Source organism: Sarcophilus harrisii, chromosome 2 (genome assembly GCF_902635505.1).
Source record: "Sarcophilus harrisii chromosome 2, mSarHar1.11, whole genome shotgun sequence".
Taxonomy (NCBI): Eukaryota; Metazoa; Chordata; class Mammalia; order Dasyuromorphia; family Dasyuridae; genus Sarcophilus; species Sarcophilus harrisii.
The window spans coordinates 139610804-139623463 of record NC_045427.1 but is presented as its reverse complement, the minus strand read 5'-3'; the positions used below and the strand labels follow the sequence as shown (position 1 = coordinate 139623463).

General features: G+C 37.1%; 1 protein-coding gene across 5 annotated transcripts in view; it reads left to right on the top strand.

Moving 5' to 3' along the window:
• Window positions 1-2357: 2357 nt before the first annotated feature.
• The window catches only part of ELP3 (elongator acetyltransferase complex subunit 3), a 95137-nt gene continuing 84834 nt past the window's right edge, over window positions 2358-12660 (top strand). Inside the window, exons 1-5 of one of the 5 annotated variants that reach the window (XM_031950942.1) lie at window positions 2358-2491; window positions 3237-3385; window positions 7975-8074; window positions 9395-9533; window positions 11802-11872. In XM_031950942.1, the coding sequence (XP_031806802.1) occupies window positions 3367-3385; window positions 7975-8074; window positions 9395-9533; window positions 11802-11872 (329 nt within the window). In that variant the 5' untranslated portion in view covers window positions 2358-2491; window positions 3237-3366. Of the gene's footprint in view, window positions 2492-3075; window positions 3386-3436; window positions 4056-7974; window positions 8075-9394; window positions 9534-11801; window positions 11873-12660 lie in introns of those variants that run through there. The other 4 variants (XM_031950945.1, XM_031950943.1, XM_031950940.1 and 1 more) reach the window with 4 other exon arrangements.

Below are 12660 nucleotides of genomic sequence, written 5' to 3'. Positions count from 1 at the left end.
AGTGACAGAAGCAAAATTATATGAACTGCTAAGGAAATGGCTTATGCTCTTTCTGAGGGGGTAGGAGCTTATTGCCCCTGGTCCTCCGGTCTTCTTGGAGCATAGGCTTTGTCCAGAGTCCCAAACACAGAGGGAGCTCATATCCTCTGCATCTTGCTTAAGGAGACAGTAGTGATAAAAAATAAAAGCTCATAAAGCCCTTTAGAAGTTTGCTAATGCTTTACATACATTCTCTCACTTGATTCTCACAAGCACCCCATAAGGTAGGTGCTATTATTTTTGCCATTTTACAGATGAGGACATCAAAAACTGAGAGTGCAGGGGACTTATTCAGGGTCATAAGCTAGTAAGTGCTCAAGGCAGTGTTTAATCAAGTCTTCCAGACTCAAAGTCTAGAATCCTATGACCTGCAGCACTTAGCCAGTAAAATGTGAAAAGAAGTCTAGCTTTCACTAGAATGTGAAGGTCCAGCTTCTTCAAAGCTAGAGCCCTGTTTGGTAATGATCAAGTTGAGTCACCCTTCAAGGTCTCAGAAATTATTTAGAAACAACTAAACAATGTGGTTCGGCAGCCAAGAAAGCACATGCACTCTTGGATTCAGGCTGGAAGGGTATAATTTAGGAACTCTCTGTCCTGTGACAGAGGACTGTGATAAACTGACAAATGGAAAAGTTGAGGACCAGAGAGGAACCCCAGGTTCCACACAGTGTTAATTACTTCAGAACAGAAACCAGGGAGGTTGCTGCTCTCCAGCCCTGTCCTCCCTTTTCTCACATCATCACTCTCTAACTTTGTAGCAACCTTCCATTCTCTCTTTTGACATTCTTAGTTTGGGATCTAGAATGAATATCCCTGGGGGGAAAAAGGCAATTTAAACTTCCAAATTTCATATGCATTTCTGGGCACCCTGTCTACATAGTCCAAGGCTATCAGAGCAGAAGGTTCTATCCTTAAGTAGATTAGTATCAGGAAAGCCTGTTCTTGCCCTAAGCTATTATAATGAGTATCAGGGTTAAGACACTTAGCAATAAGGCCATACTGTCTACATCAGGGTGTGTGTGTGTGTGTGTGTGTGTGTATGTATGTCCACCTTTGGTAGTTTGCTAAAATCCATAAATCTGTTCTTAAAAGTAATATTTTTAAATGCATAAAAATGAAACACATAATCTTGCAAAAAAAAAAAAACAGTTATATTCAAATAAAGTATTGGAAAATACTTTAAAAACAAACAAGTTCAAGGACTCCAGATTAAGAAACCTTGGTCTGCCATTCTAATAGACTTGTGATAAAGAGAGCCATCTGCATGTAGAAAGAAGATTCTGGGGACTGAATGTGGCTTGCAACATAGTATTTTCCCTTTTTTTTTTTTTTTTTTTTTTTTTACTTTTTGATCTGATTTTTCTTGTGTAGCATGACAAATGTAGAAATTTATTTACAAGAACTGTACATATTTAATCTATATATTGCTATATATTGTATTACTTGCTGCCCAGGAGAGGGGAGTGGGGTAGAGGTGGAGAGAGAAAAATTTGGGACACAAGATTTTGCATGTATTTTGAAAATAAAAAGCTATTATTAATTAAAACAAAAAAAAATTTAAGAAGAAACCCTATCCTGAGTGGGGTTACATCCTCCAAGATGAGCCCCATGAGATGAGATGACATGATGGATTTCCATAATCCACTCAAGTCCAATGTGTGAGGGGGGAAAAACTCGGCTCAGATACCAACTTTGGAGAACTCCACGTGCGTCCTTCTTTAGGATGTTCCATGTTCAGGATGCCGGAGAAAGTTTGGAGGAACAGGCGCATTAATCTATCTAAATGTAACCGCTGTGTGTGCAGAACCAAGAGAGCGCATTAGGGGCAGCCGCTCTCAGAACTCCCCCACGGTTTCCCACACAGGGCTTTTAAATAATTCCTGAAATCAAATTTTGGAGTGTGGGAGCCAACAAGTCAGGGGACACGTTTCAAAAAAAAGAAGTCTGTGGCCTGGGGGTGGAGGCCCGGGGAGCCCAAATACAGAGCAACAGCAGCAGCAGTTTCAGAAGCTCTGAGCCCTCACGCAGGGGGTTGGACAAAAAGGGGGACCTTTCGCTGGCACTGATTAACTACTGGTCACACACACTTTTGGGTCACAGTTCCCCGGGGGGGGGGAGGGGGAGAAGCCCTGAGGGTCCAAGTTTGGAAAGAGGTGTGCGGGTGCTTGCGGCCGCCACGGGAAAGGCCAAAGAGTATAGCGGAGAGCCGTGACCGTACCCGTATCCAATCCAGGCTCAACGCGGGCACTTCTTGTAAACGCATCGGTCACGCCGCGTAAGGCACGCCCGATCTAGGGAGGGGCTAAACCATGGGCTGACACTTTACTCTGAACGTTCTAAACGCCGGCTTCCCACCGGAGAACGCAGCACCTCAAAGGCAGGGCCCGTTTCAGTGTCGGCTGGCTCCGCGGCCCGTCGGGCCAGATTCAGAGATGGAGCGACAAAGGAAGCGGTGACGTAGGGAGAAGGACGCGGCTTTGGAGGCACGGGGGGGGGGGGGGGGGGGGGGGGGGGGGGGGGGGGGGGGGGGGGGGGGGGGGGGGGGGGGGGGGGGGGGGGGGGGGGGGGGAGGGGCGGTCCTGCCTCTGACTAGCTCTACGCCGCTTACTCTCTCTAGGTCTCAATTTCTTCTTTTATAAAATCAGAGACTCGGACTAAAATCATCCATTCTTAACCGTTTTTGCGTCGCGGACTGCTCCGGCAGTTGGCTGACATCTATGAAATCACGTCGGAATAACGTTAAATAAAATATTTTAAATAATAAAATAATAATAAAAAATAAATAAAATAATAAATTATTATAATATAACATGATATATACTATAATATTATATATATTCTATTTTATTTGCATTATATTTTATATAATTATATATATTTTATATTATATGTTATATTATATTATATATTATATAATAATATACATTATATATAACACATATTATTATATATTATATAATATATTATAATTATATTATTAATAAATAAATAATAATAAAATAAAATTATTACAAAGGAAACGAAGTTAGAAGAAAGGACATCAAGTATTATCTGGAACCAGTCTCCTCCCCTAACTTCTTCAGGTCTCTCCCGAACAATTTGGTAACTACCACAATTTCCCCGCACACAATAGGCGCTAAAGGAACAAACTAAATTTCCTATGATCTTTATCTCGTTTCTTTTCTCTCACGGGGAAGAAGGGAGGAAGTGCCGCTTTACGACGACTTTACGACAGCGTCGCCGTAGGACTTCCTTGCTTGCCGGCTACAAGCGGAAGGCGTGAGATCTCTGTCGGGAGTTTCGTCTGCCTCCGGCGTCGCTGACAACATGAAGGAGAAACGGAAAGGTGCGAAGGGGAACGGTTGGAAGTGGAGGGTCTGCCTTTCTGTCTTTGGGAGCCCTTGTCAGCGGCCCTCCGTGTCCTGAGGAGAGCGTTTGCGTCGCTCTTGGTGTGACGCTGTGCGTGTGGGTGCTTCCGTGTGTGAGTGCGAGTCCGACGGCGTGTATGTGTGTAAGGGTCCGTGCGTCGGTGTGTGCGTGTGGGTGCGCGGGCCAGGGCGCGCTTGTGATCGCGACGCAGCCTCCTCTTCTTCCTCCTCCCCTCCCGGGCCTTTTCCACGGTCCGCGCTTGCCGCTCGTCGCGGGCTCGGCGCCCCGAGCTCGTGGGCTCCTCTCGCCGCCCACGGTCAAGTTTGTTCGTTAGCTTCGAGCGGTTTGAAAAAGGTTTTGTGAAGATGTAAAATGTGCGCTCTTGTGATTTAAAGGCCCTTAGGTTTGCCTTAATTTATCTCTGGGTGCTCCCGTCCAACATGAAATCCGCTTTGTAGAAATTGACCTTGTAAAACCACTGGTCAATTAAATTATTTTCCGCTCTGATGACACCCTCACCTCTTCCCCGTAACTTGTATGTTAGAGCAGGGCTTCTTAAACTTTTTCCCCTCGAGACTGTCCGAGAAGTTTTTGCATGGCCTGGGATATGTGGCTATATAAAAAATGTACAAATTAAATACTTACTGGTAAGTCACAAATTTAAAAACAGTTCTTTGGTCTGTCTGTGTGTGTGTAGATATCTATATATATATACACCCACGTGTAATTTTATACATTACTTTACACATGTAATTTTATATATTATATATACACACATATACGTGTGTAATTTTACTGTTTATTAAAAACAAAACCAAATTTTCATATGTATGAGGGGGTATTTGTTTTTTACAAAAGAAGTCAAATCATGGCGGAATACTTGATACTTTTCACTGTTGCCAAATTTATCATGACTTCCACATTCAGTTACTCACTATATGTGTGTAATTTTACTGTTTATTAAAAACAAAACCAAATTTTCATATGTATGAGGGGGTATTTATTTTTTACAAAAGAAGTCAAATCATGGCGGAATACTTGATACTTTTCACTGTTGCCAAATTTATCATGACTTCCACATTCAGTTACTCACTATATGTGTGTAATTTTACTGTTTATTAAAAACAAAACCAAATTTTCATATGTATGAGGGGGTATTTATTTTTTACAAAAGAAGTCAAATCATGGCGGAATACTTGACACCTTTTACTGTTGCCAAATTTATCATGACTTCCACATTCATTTACTCACTATACGTGTGTAATTTTACTGTTTATTAAAAACAAAACCAAATTTTCATATGTATGAGGGGGTATTTGTTTATTTTTTACAAAAGAAGTCAAATCATGGCGGAATACTTGATACCTTTCACTGTTGCCAAATTTATCATGACCTCCACATTTAGTTACTCAAACTCATATCGGTATTGAACCAGTTTAAGAAGCTTTGTGTTAGGGAACAGGAGTCCTTATGCCAGAGTTTTGGAAAGGAAATCTCAAAATATTTGGACAGCTAGTTATAGAATCAATATGAGGGTTCTGTTCTGCCAGTTCATTGTTTACCAGTAAATATAAGTTATTTTAAAAAAAACAAACTTAGTTTTAGGCTATTAAAACTTAAATTATAATAACTTCAAATTAAATTTTTTGGGATAGTTTATATTTCATTGGATTCATGTTTCCTTTCTACAAGGAGGATCTGGAGGGGGGGGGGGAATGATTTTTTTTTTAGTCTTTTAATCAAGAAAAAGCATGTTGAACTAAGAAGTTAGGAGATTGGATTCTGTTTCTGGTCAATTAGTCAGCTGTAGGACTTGGATAGCACATAAACTTGCTGTATTTCCTTATTTGTAAAAGGAAAATAATGCTCTTATCTTTACTAAGGTTATTTTAAGGATCAAAATGTTTGTATTTAAAAAGGCAATAAATAATCATTGTTTAAAAAATTTATGTGTTGTAGTTATTCACCTATTTTAGTTGTGTCTGTCTTTTGCCACCCAATCTCATTTGCAATTTTCTTGGCAAAGATACTGACGTGATTTGCCATTTCCTTTTCCAGCTCATTTTAGAAATGAAGAAACAAGCAAATAAAATTAAGTGACTTGCTCAGAGTCACACAACTAAGAAGGTCTGGCTGAATTTGAACTCGGGTCTTAACTCCAGGCCCAGTGCTCTGTCCACTCCACCACCCAGCTGCCTCAGTTGAACTGATACTGCCTTCATTATTACATTTGAGGCCTTATCTCTTCCTCCTAAGAATGTCACCCCCAAAATTTTCTGAGTAGAGTCCATTAACTACCTATAACTATCACAAGGCACTTGCCCAGGAGCAAATCTGTCCTACCAACCATCCCAAGTTATTCTCTAACTTTCCTCAAGACTCAGGTCAGGTGCTACTCCTATAGACCCTAAATCTTTACTGATTTCTTATTTTGTTAGTATTTCCTCCTTTCTTTAGTTCTGTTTATATATTTGTGGATAAACTTTATAGGGACAAATATTGGTGGGGCTTTTGGTCTTCATTTCCTACACAAATCACAGCACTTTGCAAATAGGAGTATAGCAAATATGTGTCAACTTGTATTTGTATTTGTGACCAGTTGGAAAGCAAAATAATAGATATTTATATATTGTTTAAAGTTTTGCAAAATGTTTTTTTCCTCATGTAAATTCAATGCTCACAGCAATTCTTATTAGGTACTATTATTGTAGTAGTAGTTGGGGAAACTGAGGCAGCTAGAGGTTAAGTGACTTGCTCAGACCTGAGACAAGATTTGGACTCATGTTCTTGCTACCAAACACTGTGATCAGCATGTTCACTGGGCCACCTAGCTATAATATATATAGCAAAGTATAAGAAGAAGTTAGTGGGGTTTTCCAGTTATTGGGAGAGGCATGGAGAGTGGGAGGAAAGATTTTAATTACATCTATTTCTTTCCTATGAGTAACATTTTTTTGAGAACACTTCCCCAGATTTATGCTCTTTTCTATCAATTTTTGTTGCTTTTCCTCTTTAGTTGAGGAGGAAGAAGAGAATCATTCCTATTAATAATTATCACAACATTTCAAAGTGAGAATTAATGTCAGCAGCTATTTAGTCCATCCCCACCTAAAATAATATTTCAACTACTACCCTCCTGACAAGACATGTAGTAACATGGAATTCACTAATTCCAGAAGTGGCCCATTATATTTACAAATATCTGTGTTATCAGGAAATTTTTCTTCTTTTGCCCCTAAATTTGAATTTAAGACTTCCACCCCTTAATTGTAGTTTTACTCTGTGGGACCAGACAAAAACAAACCTGATCCCTCCTTTCCATGTGACAGTTTTTCAGACATTTAAAACTAGCTATATCATGTCCCTTTTCAGTCTTCTTCAGACTAAGCATCCCCAATTCCTTCTGCCAACTCTCATATAGTATTAACTCTTCACCATCTTGATGACATTTTGGACTTAAATCTGTTTTATACTAATTAGCTCAAGCATGTATGGTATATATGTTCATATATTAATCCAGTAGCTCTGCTTTTGCTACTATACTTCTTCTATAAGGTAGATTTTTTTTTTTAAATTATAGCTTTTTATTTACAAAACATATGCATGAGTAATTTTTCAACATTGACCCTTGCAAAAACTTCTGTTTCAACTTTTCCCCTCATGGGTAATTTTTTCTTGCAAAACCTTCTGTTCCAAATTTTCCCCTACTTCCTCCCCTCCCCTCCCCTAGATGACAGGTAATCCAATACATATTAAATTATATGTTAAATCCATATATATACATATTTTACAGTTATCTTGCTGCATAAGAAAAATCAGATCAAGAAAGAAAAAAAAAAAACCTGAAAAAGAAAACAAAAATTCTAGCAAATAACAGAAAGAATGAAAATGCTAGGTTGTGGTCCACACTCAGTTCCCATAGTCCTCTCTCTGGGTGTAGATATAACTAGTTTGAATCATCTTTGTTGAAGAGAGCCACATCCATTAGAATTGATCATCATATAGTCTTCTTGTTGCTGTGTGTAGAATGATCTCCTGGTTCTCCTCATTTCACTTAGCATCACTTCATGTAATTCTCCCCAGACCTCTCTGTACTCATCCTGCTGGTCATTTCTTACAGAACAATAATATTCCATAACATTCATATACCACAATTTATTCAGCCATTCTCCAATTGATGGGCATCCACTCAGTTTCCAGTTTCTTGCCACTATGAAAACATTTTTAATATGAGGCCTTTTTAAAGTGGATTTTCTTTATGTTTTCTCTGCTTGTCATGCTTACTTCCATTCTGTGAATAAATAACTTAAAAATAGAACTTCTAAAATAGTATATAACCATTCCTCTCTTAAACTGTAGACAAACATCTGCTTTATTTTTATTGAAATGTAAAAAAATATGTAATCAGAATGGTAGGATGACTTAAAGTTAAAAGTCTTGCTTGAGTTTTTAATTTTGTAGGGTTAGGTCAATAGTCATAGAAAAACTCCTAAGTTATAGTATACATAAACTTAAAACTTTGTACAATATATTCTGGTTTTAAGTGTTTATTTAATTTTCTTTCAGGAGATCTCAGTCCTGCTGAGCTGATGATCCTGACCATAGGTGATGTTATTAAACAATTGATTGAAGCCCATCAACAGGGGAAAGATATTGATCTAAATAAGTAAGTGGGTTTTTTTTTAATTCCCTTAAAAAAATTCATTTATTGGTATTACAGAACTGTTTTGTGTAATTTTTTTTTTTAATTTCTAACTTTGTCCTTTGTTATACTTAAATCTTGGAAATTTGACTTTCCTGCCTGCCATACTCTTAATTTCAGAAAATCTGTCTATATTCTGTCTTTTCTTCCCTTCTGTCCTAAGGAAAAAAAAGTGATCTTCCTTTCTAAGACTAACTTTTTCACTCATGTTTATAATCCTATCTCTCTCCTCCTTTGGCATCTGAATGTAGCTGTTATTCCCAGTCTAACATTTTCAACTTTTTCACTGGATCTTTTTTCTCTACTAATTCTCCCTCTTTATCCCCTGCTACCCGACTTGCACAATACACATTTCTTGCCTTATATGACATTATACTTTTTTTGGTTCTCCTATATCTTTAGCAGCTATCTTCTAAATATGAACATTCCTATGCTTTTTCTCGTGTGTTCTCTCCTTTGGAGACTTATCTGCTGCTGTTAGTAGGGGTAGTAATCATTGATCTCAGACAAAGTTAAAACTAAAATAGATGTAATCCAAGGAGAAAAATGAGGAAAGCATGCTATGGGTCAGCCATATTAATTAGTATTATCATAGACTATTTAAAATAATTGGATAATATAAGGCTAATATTGTTGTAGTGTAGGAAATTATGAGTTGATGATTTTAGAAAACCGTGGAAAGCCTTGGATTTATGAAGGATGGTGTTTTTCACCTTTAGAGAAACAGGACAGTCAAGCATAGTATAGCTTTACATAGATATATGCATGAATGTGTATGTGTGTTTATATACCTGCACTTAGTTGTAGCCTTCTTGAGAGAGGTGGAAGGGTGGAAAGAAAAGAGAAAAAAGAATAAACACAGCAGAGAATAAAAGAAAACCTACAAGGAAGCAAAGAAAAGATGGCCAGCTCTAAACACAGTGTTTATGATATAGGCTTTCTTGAAATGGAAATTTATTGCCTCATATTTTGAATCCTCTTATATGTCCTACTATCAACATGCTAATATTTTTTCTTTTTCTATTTTGTATCTAAGTTTTAAATAAATATTTAAAAAAAAAAAAAAGAAAGAGAAAGGCAACATGTAGAGATGTTGATTCCTATTCTCTAAACATTGAGCAATTGAAATCATTGTTGCTACTTGCTAGATGGAAAAGGATGCATGTAACTTTTTTTTAAAATTTTTTTTTAAAAGCATACTTTTGCCTCCAAGTTTCTTAATTCTTTTGGTAGCCTGGCTGGGGATTTGAATAATCCTTTTAATATGAAATGTTTCATTTTTAGAGTGAAAACCAGAACAGCTGCCAAATATGGCCTTTCATCCCAACCTCGACTGGTAGATATCATTGCTGCAGTCCCACCTCAATATCGGAAAATCTTGGTGCCCAAGTTAAAAGCAAAACCAATTAGAACTGCCAGTGGGGTAAGTAATAGCTTTTTTTAAACTACAGCTAGAAATCTAAGCTTGGTCATTCTTAAAATTTGGTATATGTGCTGCTCCCATTGTAAATTGCCCTTTTATTGGTAGGAAGGCAAGACATGTACACACAAAAAAAGATAACCATACACACAGAGTATCAGATGAGTGGTACAGAGAGAGGGAGTACTAGAGATGTTCAGAGGAGGGAGAGACAGGTTCAGGTAGATGAGAAAGACTTGCTGTGGATTATGAAGGAGGAATACATTTTGGGGGGTAAAGAAGAAAGGATTAGGGAACTGTTGTAAGTAAAAGTGGGAAATGTATAAAGTATTACAATCCTACTTTAGTATCAAAAAATCTTGGTGTCCAGATGTTACTGGGCATACAATGAAAGGCACAAGAAAGTCCCTGCCCCCCAAGGAGCTCATAATCTAGAGGGGAAGACAACATATAAAAAGCAGGTTTGGAGAGTACCTAGCATGAGGCACATGAGGAGAACTTGCGGGTTGAGTGATTATGAGTTAGTTGCACTGGGCTTCCCCTTAAATGGAGGATCTGGGAGTAGTTCTCCAGTCAAAAGTAGAAAGGGATCTTGGGGCCATGGGGTACTGAGGAGGTTTGGGTTTCAGAGTTTTACTGAATGCTGCAGGAAGATGAATTACTAAAGACTAGAATGAAGTCTAGATGATTAGCCTGATGGGAAATGACAGTAATGGGGAAATTTTGAAGGTTGGGGGAGAAAAGTAATGTGTTCTGTTTTATGTTGAATTTGCACAGACTGGAATACTCTCATTTCTGCCTTTCAGAATGCTTACATAGATAAGACTTAGCTCAGTGTGATTACTTTTGTAGAATTCCTATTTCATCATCTTCACATTTTACCCTAGCTCTCTGATATCTTCTTTGTCCCCTTTACTCTTCTCTTTTTCTCTCTTCATCTGAGTTAGGGTCATAGACTTAACAGTAAAATGGTACCTCTTTGAGGGCAACAAGTGTTTTATTTTGTTGTTTTTGTATCTTTGGTATCTAATAGTGCCTTTCATATTATAAACACTTAATGTTTGTGGAATTCAAGTGAATTTTCTCATGACATAGGAAGAATACTCTGGAATGAAAGTCGATTGCTTTGTCTGAATATACCCAATATGTTCCTATGGTTCAAATGTTAGACATCTTAAAAAGAAGTGGGGTTTTTTGGCCTGGACCTGTAATTTCATATATGGAATTTCCAAGTGAAGAAATTCACTCTGCCAGTGCAGATTGGTACCTTTGGATTTGCACACTAAAATTATGAGTTAATATTTTTAAAGTCATTGAAAACATGTAACTTGTTTTGGAATTAAACTCAAAAAAGAAAGCCTTAGCTGATGCTTTTGTAAAATTATTTTGCATCAGCCCTTTTTATGGGGGCTAGAAACTGGAAACTCAGTGGATGCCCATTAATTGGAGAATGGCTAAATAAGTTATAGTATATGAATATTATGGAATATTATTGTTCTATAAGAAATGATCAGCAGGATGATTTCAGAGAGGCCTGGAGAGACCTACATGAACTGATGCTGAGTGAAATGAGCAGAACCAAAGATCATTGTACACATCAACAAGATTATGTGATGATCAATTCTGATGGACGTGACTCTCTTTAACAATAAGACAATTCAAACCAGTTCCAATTGTTCAATGATGAAGAGAGCCATTTTTACCCAGAGAGAGAACTATGGGAAATGAGTGTGGACCACAACATAGCATTTTTACTCTTTCTGTTATTGTTTGTTTGCATTTTTGTTTTTCTTCTCAGGTTTTTTTTTTTTTTTCCTTTTTAGATCCAGTTTTTCTTGTGCAGTAAGATAACTGTATAAATGTGTGTGTGTGTATGTATGTATATATGTATTTATGTGTGTGTGTGTGTGTATGATTTAACATATTTAGCATGTATTGGACTACCTGCCATCTAGGGGAGGGAGTGGGGGAAGGAGAGGGAAATTTGGAAAAGAAGATTTTGCAAGGGTCAATGCTGAAAAAATTACCCATGTATATGTTTTGTAAATAAAAAGATATACTATTAAAAAATATATATTTTGCATCTGTATTTGGTATACACTGGTGCATTTCAGAGATATGGAACTACAGAACTATAATCTTAAAACAATTTTGGGAAGAGGAAAAGGGGATTCCATATGAGGATAGTTTGAGAAAATAGGACAGATATATAGATCTTGTTGTGGAGAGTGATTTTGGTTTATTTATTTTTTACACATCTTCCCTTTACAGATTGCTGTTGTGGCTGTGATGTGCAAGCCTCATAGATGTCCACATATTAATTTTACAGGAAATATATGTGTGTAAGTATGATGGTTGTAGTGATGTATATGTCAATGCTCATTAATCTCCAGGTTAGTTTTAATTCTAGTAATTTAGATTTCAGTACAAACAAAAATCATAAATCAGTTCTTTAAAATAGCCTGCAAAGGACTTGTAAAATGCCCTTTTTTAAATAATGAATTTTCAGTATGCTTCTGGCTTCTTTGTCTTTGGTGATTATTATTGTCTTAGTCACCAAAGAGCATGTAGTGAAATCAGAAAACAAAAGAAAACATATTTGTACTAATTAACTGGATAAATCAAACCTGAAAATATGTGTAGACTCTGCTATGAGAGTCTGAGAATTAAGGTAGAGTTAGGCCAGAAAAAGGAATTTTGATAAAGGAAACATTTCTGTAGAAATTCTTTACGTTTGTTTCTATGGGTTTTAATTAAAGATAGTTATCAGGGCCATATGATTGATTACCATTGATAAGAAGGGGAAGAAGTATTCCTGTATATATTTAAAAATCAAACCTTTATCCTTGAGGGCTTAATAGCATACTGAGGAAAATATTCACAATTTATTGCCATTAAAATGCCTAAAATATTAATCATTAGTCTATATTTAAAAAATGCAAGTAATGTTATTCTTTTAGACAATTCCATATCTTTGTGGGTTGCAAACATTCACTGTAATTGGTGCTGAGTTAGACTTTTCTGTTAGTATTTCTGTGATGAAACTCTTGATTTCAATAGTGTGGAGAACATAGAATCTTGGATATTACTTGGGCTCTGAAATAAGGTTTGTAAATGGCATTTTAATCTG